The sequence below is a fragment of the Pogoniulus pusillus genome, chromosome 9 (assembly GCF_015220805.1).
Source record: "Pogoniulus pusillus isolate bPogPus1 chromosome 9, bPogPus1.pri, whole genome shotgun sequence".
Classification (NCBI taxonomy): Eukaryota; Metazoa; Chordata; class Aves; order Piciformes; family Lybiidae; genus Pogoniulus; species Pogoniulus pusillus.
Genome location: NC_087272.1, coordinates 19,771,670 through 19,787,238, shown reverse-complemented (window position 1 = coordinate 19,787,238; position 15,569 = coordinate 19,771,670). Strand labels below are relative to the sequence as shown.

General features: G+C 39.3%; 1 protein-coding gene across 1 annotated transcript in view; it reads right to left on the bottom strand.

The window, feature by feature from the left end:
* CPE (carboxypeptidase E) overlaps nucleotides 1-15,569 on the bottom strand; it is a 54,309-nt gene that overhangs the window by 10,417 nt on the left and 28,323 nt on the right. Inside the window, exons 2-5 of the mRNA XM_064148779.1 lie at nucleotides 10,046-10,242; nucleotides 8,190-8,357; nucleotides 7,126-7,243; nucleotides 6,376-6,558 (exon numbers count right to left, since the gene is read on the bottom strand). Coding sequence (XP_064004849.1) covers nucleotides 6,376-6,558; nucleotides 7,126-7,243; nucleotides 8,190-8,357; nucleotides 10,046-10,242 — 666 coding nt within the window. The remainder of the gene's footprint in view (nucleotides 1-6,375; nucleotides 6,559-7,125; nucleotides 7,244-8,189; nucleotides 8,358-10,045; nucleotides 10,243-15,569) is intronic.

The window sequence follows — 15,569 nt, the reverse complement described above, 5'->3', positions numbered from 1 at the left end:
GTAGATCCACCTAGCAGAGTCAGTAGATTCTCAAATGCAAGACTGAAAAGAAAAAGGCTACCCTGCATTTTGAGCATGCCTATGGAGATCACTAAGGGATTTAAAAATGCTTCAAACACAGCTAATTCATCCTTATGGTCCCCCCATGCAAACTACATATGAGACCTAATGCAGTTTCTTTAATAAAGCACTGCTGTTGTGCACTGATCTAGAAACATCCAGGAAGCTGATGCCATATCCAGGAGAAAACTGAGGGCAATAAACAGATTCGAACAGGTGAGACTTTGCCAATACATTAAGGTGAATCTATTTTCTGCTAGCCAGGTGATGAGAATCCTAGCTGCTGACTCCTAGACACTTTTCAGATTCCTGAGAGAACACTTTCATTTCCAAGCCTTTCGTAGATGTTTGAAAAATGAGGACACACACAAGGTAAAATTCCTCCTGGGAGGGCTGGCTCTGATGTCCCACCAGGCAGAATGCAAGATGAACCATTTGGCAGTACAGAGTGAGAGAGCAGGAGAATGATGAGCAAAACTCTGGCAGAAGTACTGACTCACAATTACCTGTTCCAGATAATAGAAAGTGTTGGTTTTCTTGATTTTTGTCTTTCTTCCACAAGAAAGAATCCATAAAGACATGGACTGAGATATGCATGATCTAATTTTACAGCAGTGCCAAAAACCCTTGACCATTAGTACACCAATTCTCATGAATTTTCTCCCTTCTACCTGCTGGCTACACACAATTTGCACTCTTTAGCTGCCTGTCCAATGTGGCAATTAGATGTAATATCCATGAAATCAGTACATTAAAACAAATTACCCAGCATTGTGGCAACTCTGCTGACACTGGTCAAGCTCTCTAACTGCCTTACTGTTACGGCACACATTACAGGCATGTACACCACCATACCACTGTACCACCAACACCTCCCACTTTAGCAAAGGATAGCACAAAACTCGTTTTCCTACACTTTAACAGGGGCCACTCCATGATGCTCTTCACTGCTGACCACAGGTTGGACTTGCCTTTAAAACCTAAGCAACTCAAACACTTCTCTGTTGCACTGTTCTGAAGGACTATGGTGTCTCTAGGCTAGGATCCACACAACATTGCTTCCAGAACTGAACAGTAATTTAAATTAGCAATTATTTGACTGCCAAGAGTGATTTGAGAGTATCTGAAAATAAAGACACTTAAACAATAGCCCAATACAGCAATGTAAGCAGCTTTGAAATGCTATTTTTGTAATGACAGGAATCTGATTAGACTCAGGTGACTTTGTAGTGACACAAGAAACGGTAACAGGCATGTGGTTAATTACTAATTCTTTGCTATCTGCTCTTCTCATTTATATTTCCAAATAGATATTCCACACAAAAAGTGCATTGAAAAATTTCTATATTGAAAAGTGATTCACTCCACAGCTAATGGAATGACAAAACTAAAGTTGGCTGCGCAAATTTAATTTGGCTTTGTAGTTCATAAGTGAAATCATTAATTATAAATTGATAGGGAGACAACCACTATTAAAAACAGCCTGCATTTTATGTACAGTTTAGGTTTTCCCAGGGTCTGGTAGCTGAAATGGCCTTTTCTGAACACAGAAGAATGACCATTTTGCCTTTGGTTACTGCTTTCTGAAAAACCTACAAGGGCCAACTTATTACACATGACAGCTAATACATCCCATTGGCCTCTGCCCACCCATCCAGCCTGTTGAGGTCCTTCTGCAGGGCTCTCCTACCCTCCAACAGATACACAGCTGCTCCTAGCTTGGTGTTATCTGCAGACTTACTGATGCTGGACTCAATCCCCTCATCCAGATCATCAGTAAAGATACTGAACAGAACTGGGCCCAGCACTGATCACTGGGGGACACCGCTAGTGACTGGCTGCCAACTGGATGTGGCACCATTCACCACCACTCTTTGGGCCTGGCCCTCCTGAGAGAAACTGCCAAAGGACGAAAAGTAAATTAAATTCAGGCTGAACGGTGGGGAGCTCAGCTCCACTACTGGGCCAAATGAAGACCACAGACCAGTAAATGTCACTGTCTCTGGAGGTGTTCAAGAAAAGACTGGATGGGGCACTTAGTGACATAGTCTAGTTGATTGGATGGGGCTGGGTGATAGGTTGGACTGGATGATCTTGGAGGTCTCTTCCAACCTGGTTGATTCTATGATAAACAGGCATCATGGTCTCAGATTTAGCACAAAGATACTGTTGAAGGAGCCATTTTTTCTGTGTCCCTGTTCCACAAAGAAAGTAAATACAAAGCAGGAAACAGCAAGAAAGGCCTCACAGCAAAGTGTGTTAAGAGACAGAAGCACTGTCAAATATTCCTATTCTTTCTTCCCCAAAACCTGAATGGAGAATTTTCATTCTTGGTGGAAGTTGATGAGGAAATCCTGAGATTTGACAAGAGGAAAGAACAGAACATGAATGCAACGGAGGATCCATCCTTAGATCCAATTTGAGACAGGGGCTGCTATCAGACTTTTCTGGCACCAGACATTCTCCCTTCCTACAAGGAGAATCCCAGTTATTCAGAAAAACATATGCAAAAGCAACCCATACTCACATGAGTGAGACACCCAGTAACTATTCCTGCATACTAAGGAGCTAGTGAAGATTGCTGCTGGCTGACCATGCAGTGCTGTCTTTTACTAAAGGCAGAAGTTCCTGTATACAAATGACAAAGAAATTGATGCAAATGACAAAGAAATTGATGCAGCACAGCTAGGGACACCATAAAAATCTTTGCAGGGCAACAGCAACTTCAGTAATTTATTAGAAAGAAAAATCAACCCTTACTAGGGCAGAGTTCTTGCTCTGATGAGGTATGCTGTTCAAGGCATCATCTTGCAGAGTACAGATTCTCTCTTAGTTTGACTGTCCTCCACTCTTCTATTTCCTCCCCTCACCACTGCTTTGCTAAAGCCATGCACTCCTCTCTACACCAAACACAGCTCCAGGCCCTCAATACCTGTTTTCACCTATCTTTTATGTCTATTCCCAGTTATGGGAATTTCTCCTTGTCTATAAACTTGGGCTAGTTCTCTTCTATTTTGTGTCCATTCAATCTAGAGAGATCAGACAGAGATGCAAGCCTAACTTGCAGATGCCCATAGGACACTGTGCTACTCTCACATCCCTTTGCAGGACTGAGAACAGCCCACAGCATAGGCAGAGAAGCACCAACTCAGCTCTGAACTGCAGCAGACAAGGACTTCAAATAGCTTCTGTCAATAATGTTGAACTCTGTTAAGGATAAACATTAAAATACTTTTCCTAAACGGCTTCCCAACAGCTTATACCACTGCCAACTTTAATTGTGTTATCATATGGATAGCAAAATGTCACTGATAGAACAGGAAACTTACATGCCACATTTCAGCTTCCAGACGGATCTTTTTGGACAAAAGCTTTCAAGAAAACTTTTACTTCAACTGAGTAATGTTTAGTTATTTTCCTTAGCACTAGACATGGAAACAAAGAAACTGTTTCCACTGAATTTTTCTTTGTTTCTTTAATTCAGCCTGTGGCAAGTGTTACCACAGAGGTTTCCTTCGGAAGTCACAGCTTGCCAGCTGATGTCTGCACTTGGAAAAAAACAATAACCAAAACAGAACAAAACAACAGATTCATGCTATGGGGCTCAAAGTATATTATTGTCTCTTTATTTATTATTAGCTGTACCCCATTAATATCATAAATACTTATTAGAATGAGAATTCCAGTCTACTAACTTCTGTACACATGCATGAGAAAAATTCACTTGGAGAATTTTCAGTCTCACTTCAAATAAGATCCAAAAGAAGGAAATAATTCAAACTCTCCAACAAGGTTTTCCATGAGAAAATGTGCAGTTTAGTCAGGATCAAAGCATTTCATCAAAACAATAAAAAGATCAGGTCTTAGAGCAAGAAAAGAAGATTGTTAAATATATCCATGTTTTTATACTCATAGTTAATATTTCCTTAAGATCATGTCAGGACTGAATTGAGCCAAAAATTAACTATTAAACCTCTCAATTTTTAATTTTTTTTACATTCAGGATTTTTCAAAGGATGCAAATTCTGTTTTGTCAAGGGTGTTTGAATGGTTGCAGTTTGAAATCAGTGGAAAGCTTCATGCAAATGGAATTTTTTTGCTTTTCAGTTATATTCAGGATTGCCAAGATTTTATCGTACACCCAGTTCCCGGTACTTGTGGTACCACAGCAGGGGAAACATTTTGCTCCTGTGAAGAATGGGAGTAACAACTCACATTTAATTGGATGGTCACTGGCTGTGTGAGCACTACCAGGCATTCTAATTTCTTCATGTGAGCTCATTTATTTTCTTCTTCTAGTACTCCCCACACTGTAACAGGAATAGTTATAGCACCATCTAATTGTATGAAATTCAACAAGTGCCAGGTCCTCCACCTGGGTCACAACAATCCCATGGTGAACTGCAGTCTTGGGAATGTGTGGTTACAAAGCTGCAACTTGGAGAGGGACCTGGGAGTATTGGTTAACAGTCCAGTGAATATGAGTCAGCAATGTGCCCAGGTGGCTAAAAAAGCCAATGGCATCCCGGCTTGTATGAGAAATATGGTGGCCAACAGGAACCTGGAGATGATCATTCCCCTATACTTATCACTGGTGTGGCCACATCTCAAGTACTGTGCTCAGCTCTTGGCCCCTCACCAAAAGAAGCACACTATGGTTCTGAAGTGTGTCCAGAGAAGCACAGTGAGTCTCAAGAAGGATCTGAAACTCATGAGCTACAAGAAGTGTCTAAAAGAGCTGGGGTTGTTCAGTCTGGAGAAGAGGAGGCTAAGGGGAGACCTCATGACTCTTTCACAGTATCATCATCAGGGTTGGAAGAGACCTCACAGATGATCAAGTCCAACCCTTTACCACAGAGCTCAAGGCTAGACCATGGCACCAAGTGCCACGTCCAACCTTGCCTTGAACAGCTCCAGGGACGGCGACTCCACCACCTCCCCAGGCAGCCCATTCCAGTGTCCAATGACTCTCTCAGTGAAGAACTTTCTCCTCACCTCAAGCCTAAATTTTCCCTTGGCGCAGCCTGAGGCTGTGTCCTCTTGTTCTGGTGCTGGCCACCTGAGAGAAGAGAGCAACCTCCTCCTGGCCACAACCACCCTTCAGGTAGTTGTAGACAGCAATAAGGTCACCCCTGAGCCTCCTCTTCTCCAGGCTAAACAATCCCAGCTCCCTCAGCCTCTCCTTGTGGGGCTGTGCTCAAGGCCTCTCACCAGCCTCGTCGCCTTTCTTTGGACACGCTCAAGCATCTCAATGTCCCTCCTAAACTGGGGGCCCAGAATTGAACACAGTACTCAAGGTGTGGTCTAACCAGTGCAACTACCTGAAGAGAAGTTGGAGAGAGGAGGAGGCCAGTCTCGTCTCCTTGGTGTCAAGCCACAGGACTAGAGGAAATGGTTTCACACTGAGCCAGGTGGAGTTCAGGCTGGACATTAGGAAGTATTTCTTCACAGGAAGGGTTATCAAACACTAGAATGGTCTGCCCAGGGCAGTGGTAGAGTCACCGTCCCTGGTGATGTTCAAGCTGCATATGGACCTGACACTTAGGGACATAGTTTAGCATTGACCCTTCAGTGCTGGGTTGACTGTTGGACTTTGAGGTTTCTTCCAACTGGATGGATTGTGTAATTCTGTGATCTAAGCTATCCTAAAGCTATGAGAGATTTCTAGCCATCCCAGGTGAAAGTTTTAAATTCAGCAGTTGAACAATAACAGGAAAACAAACAAAACTGTTACATGGGTTCATTATCTGGTAAAATTTGACAAAGCCAATCCAGAGGCATATTGCTCCATCATATGCTGAGTTTCTGGCTCAGAAATCCCCAGCTCAGTTTTCACTCCCAAGTTTTGTCTGCATTTAGCAGATATGGAAGACTCTAAGGTTTACGTAGCTCACCTTTTTGCCTCAGTTTGCAGAGAAAATGACATCTCAGAATTCTTAATAAAAAGGAGCTAAAATGTCTCATTTCAGGCCAATATTTTAGATTTCTCTTGGAAAATTAATGTTGAAGTGGTCAGAGTAGCTCTGCTGTTCCTTTTCACACAAAAGGCTCTACCAAAGCCTAAGGGAAAACTCCTTGAGAAGGAATTGGGCATTAATGAAGCCACAGAGTATGAAGACTTAACTACCCTTATGTTCCTTATGTTTTATGGGGTTGCGTAGATGTGCTATGGTGAGTGATGATTCTCTGATTCAGCTCTAAGCACACCAAAAGTTGTGAACAACCTGGTGGTACTGCAGTCTGTAATTTAGTCCGTGAAAACTCAAGCTTAAAACAACCACCAGTGGCACTGAACACCCATGCAGTGGGGCTTACCTCCTGGCACACTATACCATGCACCACCATTAGTTGTTCCATCAACAAAGCTGCTGTCATCATCGTTTTTACGGCACGGTGGTCTGTTTGGATCAGACATAGCAGGATTAAAAGAAGAATAACTGCGAGCCAGGCTTTGAAAAATAGCATCATCAGGGCAGGAGCTGTATTCATGAGCACTGCCTAGGAAGTAAACAAAAGTCCAGGAACATGGATTATGAAAAGGGCACTCACAGCTACTAGACTCACAGCCTAAGGTTACCAGCACTGCACAGCAGGACTGCGTCTGAAAATTCTCTGTACACAGGTAAGTGTCATGCAGCATTACAGTCTAATACAGCATTATCTTAATAACATTAACATTTCCCTATACTTCATAAATGGCTGTATCAAGTTGCCCCATCCCATTATTAAGGTGCAAGTAGAGAAACATTAGATCATACAGGCAGCACGGACGCATCTCTCACACTTCAGTACAAACATCTTGAGCTAATTTAAGAGCCCAGTTGGTCTTGATTAAAATATCTGAAGGACTTACAGTTCCCTCAGGTATTACATAATTTTTGTGATGTAATTCTACAGAAAAAACTCTGTCATCTTCAAAACTAGAAAACATGGATGTATAGTGACATATGATTATCATCACAGAAAACGTCATAATGCTTACAAAGCGAACCTCAGGTAGCAGTGAAATAAGTACAGAACATGATTTCTATCTTTTACTGTTTCATGTTAACCTCTATTACATACCACTCCTAGTTTCATCATAAGGATAATTTGCAACAAGGTCTCCTCCATGAAGATTGGCAGAGAGCACAAAGGGTATATCCATAATCCAGTGAATGACACTTTTCGTTTCAGGAGCAAGCTACAACCAAATAGCATTAGCAACAATTACAAACTGATTAATTGATTAATTTAACATAGAAACATATTCAGTTACATATTGTATATAAGTACATATTACTGTCTTATATACTATGCAAGACATTGAAGTGCATAGCAATTCTCACTTCAGAGAAAACTGAATGAGTCCTTTACATCAGATTTTGAATTATATTAAGTAGATTAATATATGTCTAAAACTGGAGCAACTTGGCTCTGAGTGAGACTTCAAAGAAAGAGATCTGTCTTTTGCCTCTTCCTGTTACAGCTAAAAAACAAACCTACAGAATTTAAACTTATGGAAAATAAATTCAAAATCATTGTTGGTAGGATGCAGTCTATTCTCTCTGTGGAAAGTAAAATTACTTATTTTAATAATTCAAATGTGAAGACAGAGATCAGATATTTTGGTGACAATCCTAAGGGACTGCAATCACAACACTGTTTTCTAGAACCTTCTGTGGGGAAAAGCACAAAAAAGATAAAGCTGTATATTTATGATACACCTGTATATTTAAGGCTTAAGCTTAACAAAAATACCTGTGAGAATAGCTACCTCACCAACAATGTTATTAAGTAGAATACACAAGTGAATTTCTGGCAATGGGAAAAATGCAGAATACCTTCAAGAATAGCTTCAAACCAAGGGAGAATTCTATATAATCTATGGCCTTAAAAATAGAACAAGCTTTGAATGAGAAATTGTCTAAGGATTAACCAACAGAGTTCAAAAGGCTTTACTACAACAAGTTGTTTTGAGAAAAACTTCAGGAGGCATCAGTCAAATGTAAAAATATGAGCAAAATATCTAGAAGAAAGTGAATCAGAAAGACATAGACACAGCTCTTAGAAGCTGCTACATGTCTGCCTGTGTAAAAGGGAAGAGATGGACATGTAAGTGACCTGATTAATATTCAGTCCTTACTTACCTTAGGATTCTGGTCAACAGCTTTTTTCATGTTTTTCAGCAGGTGGTTGTTTGGGCCACCTTCTTTCTCATTAACATAGACAATTCTATCAAGATCAGGGAAATTTCGGTTTAAATCTATCCCTTGAGCATTACTTCGACCAACAAACCAGTCCTTAAGTTCACCAGGCTGATTGAAGAAAGAGAACAGAAAGAGAAGGGAGATGAGTAGATTCAGGAGATCATATGTCAAGCTTTGCATGGGTACATTTCACAGGATAAACTCAAATCATGGATTTACTTCTCACAAGAATAAGAAGGGATCATGTAGGAGTAAAAAATTCTGAAGCACCAGGAGCTGAGTCATCCTTATTTCTTCCTAGTGGTCTGGAGGAACAACATCAACTTCTGTTTGACTCAGCATCCTAGAGGAATGGATCATTCTCATAGTGGCAGATTAGGACTAAGCATCAGATTTTTCAGTGTGGCTGAATCTTCCCCCAAGATCTTGCAATTTTCTACGGTCACGAATTACAGACCTCATTTCAATAAGCCTCAGAGCAACTGTAGATTCATCAGGCAGCCACAAGAAACCTTTGTGTTCATTTCAAAGTTCCTCTAAGCAGCTTCAGAGTAGAGAAGGACTTTAATCTTTATTTATCTTAGTGGGTTTTTTAAGGGTGTCTGTCCTCATTCACTGAAATGATAGCAATGGAAATTTTTCTGAAGTCTTTTCTTTACAGTGGTCCTCTAAAACAGGTTTGGACTGCATCAAGAAAGTGCCTTCATCTAGTTTTCCCTAGATTGTATCTGAAACATTTCAGTATTTAAAGAATACTAACCGGGTTTAGTTTGTTTACTGCTTTTAACCGTGGAGCTGTGTAGAGCATTAAGATATGTCTAAATTAGAATAAGAGTGGCACTAAAAATAATCGTGTAACTTGTAAGGCACACATGTAAAAGCAAGTGTACATGGACTAAAGAGCACAAGTTTCGAATAACATTACAGAATCTCTACAGAGATTTCATAGTAAAAGACCACACCAATCTGAGGGCAGCTTCTGCCTCGTTGTCACTAGAGGGAGACATACGGCCAAATATGGTCTAAAAGACATCTCAGGGTTTGGATTCATCTTAAAGACTTTTTAAAGACCAGCAAGAGTTCAGTGAAGATCTTCTGAAGGTTTGGCTTATTTGGACATAAATAAATAGTCACTTTAAAAGATTCAACATTTCCATAATAATTTAAAAAAATAAACACATCACATAAAGCAAGAACATAATACACACCAGAACCTGTATACAGTAGGGTACTTTTGGGACTCTAATTACTAATTGTGGATTAACACATGACATGTTTGTCAACTGAGCCATAATCCTGAAATACACAATAAATTCTCTTGACTAAAAGCCTTACCTTTATGCCTAAATTTAGAATAAAATTCATATTACAAAGGTGGCTTATAAAGCTTGTTTGTTCTGGTGCTCTAATAAATGTGAATAAATCATGTAAGTGCATTAACAGGAGAATATTCTTAAAGACACATCAGCTTTCCTTTCTCTACCACTCTTGAATCGTTATGTACTACATGAAGTTACTTACTTAGCAAGCAGTTTGGCCACTGAACTTAGATGAAAGAATGTGCATGAAACGTATTTTTAAATACAAGAGGGACAGCTAATTGTTGAAAACCCAAGTATAGAATACTCCTTGTTAAACAGAACAAGCCTACTGTACTCCTAGTAAACACTTGCGTTATGCCATTCCATTCAACAGTCACCTCCAAGGGTTCCTGTATCTGTAAATCTGTTAGTCATTACAATTCCAAAGTTAATATAGACATTGACAACTATTCTTAGATAAGTGGCCTTACAAACCTGAGATGCTGCCTTCTCAAAGCCATCTGGGTTCAAAGACGGCATGATATGGATACGTGTGCTATGGATCAAGTTGATAATTGTTTCGTTTCCTTTCTGGTATTCATTACACAGGTACTGAGCCAAGAAGATGAGCAGCTCCCTTCCGACAGCTTCGTTCCCATGCATATTCCCAACATATTTAAATTCTGGTTCTCCTGCAAGAAAAAGGGAAGAACATTTCTTAGAACAACTGGGTCACAGCATTCCAAGGGAGCTACAAGCATCCTCAGAAAAAGGGATTTAGTTTTTCTCTGAACTCTAGATAGACAAACAGTAATTTATATTCACCTGTTTGCCAAAGACAGAGAATATCAGATGACACCACACTATGCCAAAATAGATGCTAAGCACTGCCATTAACATTATTACTCTTGAGAGCTAATGCAATTGATACCTACATACTACAAGAGGCAGTTTTTAAATACATAAACTGACACTAACAGAGCTTCTTATTTTCAGTGTTCTCTCCAAGATTAGGTTAAGCTTACTGCACTGCACATGCCCTGAACTTCAACTCTTTTACCAAAGCTTTGACAGTGAACACTGGTTGATCCTAGTGATCTGAAAAAAATCTTATTCAGCAGATGCTTTGGATATTCTGCTCAGACTTTATGACCCAAGTGCGATAAATCAGTCACTTCCTTTAACATTTCAACAAACAGTTTGGTATTAAATATATGTTGTGTAGTCACATACAATATTCAATGTATAGTATTTATGTTGAAAAAGACTTTTAAGATCCTGTCCATCCATTAACTTGGCATTTCCAAGTCCACCACTAAACCATGTCCTTCAGCACCACATCTGTATACCTTTGAAATACCTCCAGGGGTGGTGACTCAACCACTTCCCTGGGCAGTGCTGAAACCCTTTTCCTTACTCTTTTCCTTTTAAATGCAGTTCTTCTGATGTAACAGCTTCAGTCAGACATTCTGTTCATTATATGCTCTGAATATTCTTTCAACACACTTGGCTTTTAGTACCATCAGAGGGACAAATTCAAGCCAGGAAGAGTATTACACAAATGAGACCTAAATAATTGCTAATCAAGTACACAGTCCACAGCTTACAATGATTCAGTCTGTGCTTGTTACCCTTAATCCAGTCCTAAGATGCTAGCAGACACGGTGCTATTAATACTGTGACTTTTTCCCTTCCAGCTATTTTCATAGATAGAAATTCATCCTCGGTATTTTTTTATCAAGTATATTAAAAAGTTTTCTAATTTCAGTGAAATAGTTTCATTTTATCTGATCAAGACAATGTCATTACTGCAACTAAAAACATCCATTTTTCTCTTTTGGCATTGAGCTTCTATTTACTGTTTTCTTCCTATCTGTTAACACCAGGGAATGCTGGAGTTCTAATTATCAGGGGTAATCAGACCATGCAATCAACCCAATTCCATTAAAATAGACACTATTTAATACAATATGCATCATTGCACATCACACATACTCATAATTAGAATAGTCATGCATATGTATATTGACATGTTAATTATGAAAAAAAGGTGCTTCACAATCTAACAGGCAAAGCTGTTCCTGCGGCAAACACAAATGGGGCTGCTTTTTGCATTTGCAGATTTTCCTATGACATCACTAAGGAAACCTAAAGGGGAAATAATTTATCCCAATTCCCAGCCCAGTGCCTTAATCCCTACCTTTCCCACTTGAATTTTACAGGCCTGGTTCAAATGAAGAAATAAAAACACGTTTCCCATAGGGCACTGCTTGGCCCCCTTCCCAAAGAATTGCTGATAGTGTTTAAAGAGCTTTGTGAAACAGTACAGACTCATCGATAGCGTATCTGTAGTTTATCTTCAGTGGCAAAGAGCCATGCAAAGTGAGCGCTGAAAGCTACAAGGTTTGAGGAATAAGTAGTAATAGGAAATACAGAAAGCCTTTCCTATGAAAAGTGATTGAAGAGATCAGCTCCATCTTCCTTAGGAAGAATAATAAGGGACAGTCAAATATAGCGACCATTTTGGTGTGGAAGAATCAGTCTGGAAAGCAGCACTTCCCTATACTACGAAACGAGACAGTGATTGTCAGGAAAAGAAAACAATTATCATTTTTAGTCTGATCAAGAAAAATAGCAATATTTGTAACACAACATATGAACTCAGTAAGGATCCTGTTGGCTGTGAGGCAGGTCTCAAAGTTTTGTTAGAAAATCAAGAGGTCAAACAGTTGTTCTGCAAATGAAATAAAAACGACAGGAAAGGGAAGCAGAGAGCTGTATAACAGCTTCAAAACCCAACTTTGTGTTCATATATTAACTCCTCTGGCATCTTCTTAGACTTTTTTTTTTTTTTTTCTGAAGGTGAAAAAAAAAAGTCACCTCCTTCTGATCCTCTGGCCATGGAGAATAAGGCTGCACAGTACTCACATGTGAGAAATGTCCTCTGCCGCACCCTGGCCCTGCCCATTTTCTTACTTCTGGGCACAGCAACCAAAGAAATACTGGGCTCCTGCTCAACAGTTGAAGACAATTCATTTCACACCCTGTATGAAAATTTTAGGAAAGCTGTCATTTTGACAGTCTGATTTTCATCTACAAGAACACTGGGAAAAATGAGTCTGTCTCATACATCAACTTCACAGCTGCTCCAAGGAAAACAAACTCCATTTTTGCTGTTTATTTCAGTGGAAACAAATTAACGCTACAAGCTAGCTGTGGAAGAATTAGCAGTTCACTCATGAGTTGTACATGCCTATCATAGATGAAGTCAGTGGGCTCGTTCTGGAGAAAAAGGCAATGCTGTGAAGTCCCTAGTTATCATCGCAGAGCCCAAAGAGCTGAGGGAACTTCCACAGGCCACTATCTGCTGATATGACTTATGCAGTTAATAAAGCCTTTAATTTGCATTTGCATTTTGCCTTTCTTGCTAGAATAAAAACTGCAAAGCATGATGTACCTTCAGGAAACTTTTGGGGTTTTTAGTCACTTTTACGTATATTTTCTTCCAATTAATTTTTTGACTAGGACAATTAAGCCCAAGCTGAAGGGCAGACTGCTAGCTGAGGCTGAGAGAAAAACATCCATCACTTTGTGGGCTGAATTAATCAAGCCCAGCTACTCAAATTTTAGAGAACGACTGCAATGCAGTGAGCATCCTAGGCCCACTACCACTCCCAAAGAAACCATCTCCTTTTCCTCCACTGCATGGGCTACCTCAAGCACTGAGAATGCAAGACATGTATTTCTTAAGTCCTTTGGATTCTCTGGTCTGTTCATTGAATACATATTGCCACACCTTTTCTACAAGCTTGTCCCACGGGAGAAACAGCCCTTGGTCACTTGTTGCAAGCATGCTACTTAGCTAGAAGAAAAGCAGCTCTTCCCATTGATCCTTCATGAGCCATTTAATGCAGACCTTAGTCACCCTTGACAGGATTCTATAATTGCCTCAGAGAGTGTTTTTATTGTTATGAAAAGACTGTAAATGTCTGTTTGATGAAGAACTTTTAAGACGTTTCTTCAAATCAGCAAAGAACACTTCCATTCCACTGCACAACCAGAGGTAGCTTTAAGGGAGAAGAAACTTTCTCACTGAGTTCACACACAATGTTCTCATGTTCTATGATACAAAAGAACACTGTAATTAATTGAATATTTAAATGTCTTGTTTAATGATTTTTATTAATTTTTATGACCATATATCTTGACAAACAATAATACCTCACAAGAGCAAAAGTGTGTCTTGTGTAACAATGGGAGAACAACATTTCTAAATGCTAACATGTAATTTCAGCTCAGACACAAACATTTGTGTTAACAAATGAGTGGGTACTAGCACCTTTCAGAAGAAATCAAATGCAGCAATCAAGTGTACAAATATCTTAGTAACTCTGGTGATACGTAAGCCATTGCATCATTATGGCTTTTAGAAGGCTTTTACATCCCTCTTAGATTGATTGTGTGATGCACTACAACCTGATAATTGATTGAGGAAAAAGTGTTTTAAAATGTTGTGTCTTTCTGGTGCCTGACAAACATTATGAAATGTCACCATATGCTTCTGCAGTTCCTGTCAGCTAAGGTCTTCTGCAGTCTCCCAGGAACAGCAGGTTCATCATTAATATTAGACAGGTCATCCAACTAAAGATGACTAACCACTGTCATTTTTAAGTTAGGCTGCATTTGTACAGTAAAGACAATAATTTTCTAAAACAGAGAGAAAAAATACTTAGCATCTACCAATTGTGTATAGAATGAGTCAAGGTAATGTCATACCACTAAGTCACAGTCTAATGTCAAGAAGTTAACCTATTTCACTCGTGAAAATGCAAGCCATGTGGAATAAAAAGCAATCACTAGAGAAAAGTTTAAGTACTTAATGACATGTTTTGCAAATCACCCTCAAATACTCTTAAAAACTATAAAGTCCTATTTTCCTGTACTTCTGACAGAAAAGAAGGCAGCATTCCTGAAATAATGCGCTCAGTGGTTTTGGTTTCTTACAGTTGCTTGTCATCTTTAATATGACAACCAGTAAAATTTTACTGTAGATAAAAGGCATGGAAAGCCTTAGAACTCTTGCTGGCAAGAAATTAATTCATTAGATGTGAGTGAGTGAAGAATTTCTTAGGCTCCATATTTTTGTTAGTAGTTTAAAAGAGAACTAAATTCTTTGAAGATAAACTGTATGGAAAATCAGAAACTATAAAAAAATGTTGAATATGAAAAAAGTAAGATAGGTGAGGAAGAAAATAAGAGAGATGGTGAGATAGGCAAGTGAAAGAACTAGAAAATTTAGGTTTCAAATACCCTGTAAACTCAGCATCTGCAAATTCAACAGTGTTTCAATGGAAATGTTGATCTGCACAACCTGTGTGAAAACAGCATTGAAAGACAGAGCTGCAGTGCAGTGTTAGCTTCTAAACCATTGCATAGGCCTTATGCTATTTTAGAATGATGGTTACTAAGATGTAGTGTTGCACTGCTCAAAGAGAAACTATGGGAAGTTTCACTGGTGGCTTAGATGAAAGCAGAAACAAGTCAACACTGAAGGCCTTTGAAAGATCCAATCTCACCTTCTTGTCATTAACTGCTAGGAAATACACTGAGAAGAAAACAAGAGGAAAAGAAATCCAAGAATCTTTAGGCAAACTCCCGGTTTTAAAAAACCCAAACAAACAAATGCATGCATTTTTTAACAGCAAAGATTCAAGAGAGGTCTCAAGCTCTTTCTGGAAATTTACATAATTGCTAAAGCACTACTGTCTAAAACTGAAATAAACAAGAAAATCTCTACAGTACTTTAAACCCACAGAGTGTGTGAAAGCCCACAGAGAACTGTGTTTCTTCTGGCCTTGACACATACAAATTAAGATGCATTCTCCATTCTACCAAGTACAAAGTCTGTCAGCTGGGCTTCAAAATAGGATCTTATATGTCTATGCATTGGAAATTAAATTCTCCAAACATATTACATCATGCTTAAGACAGTTATTTCTGTCAGGTTCTGTGTGACTCA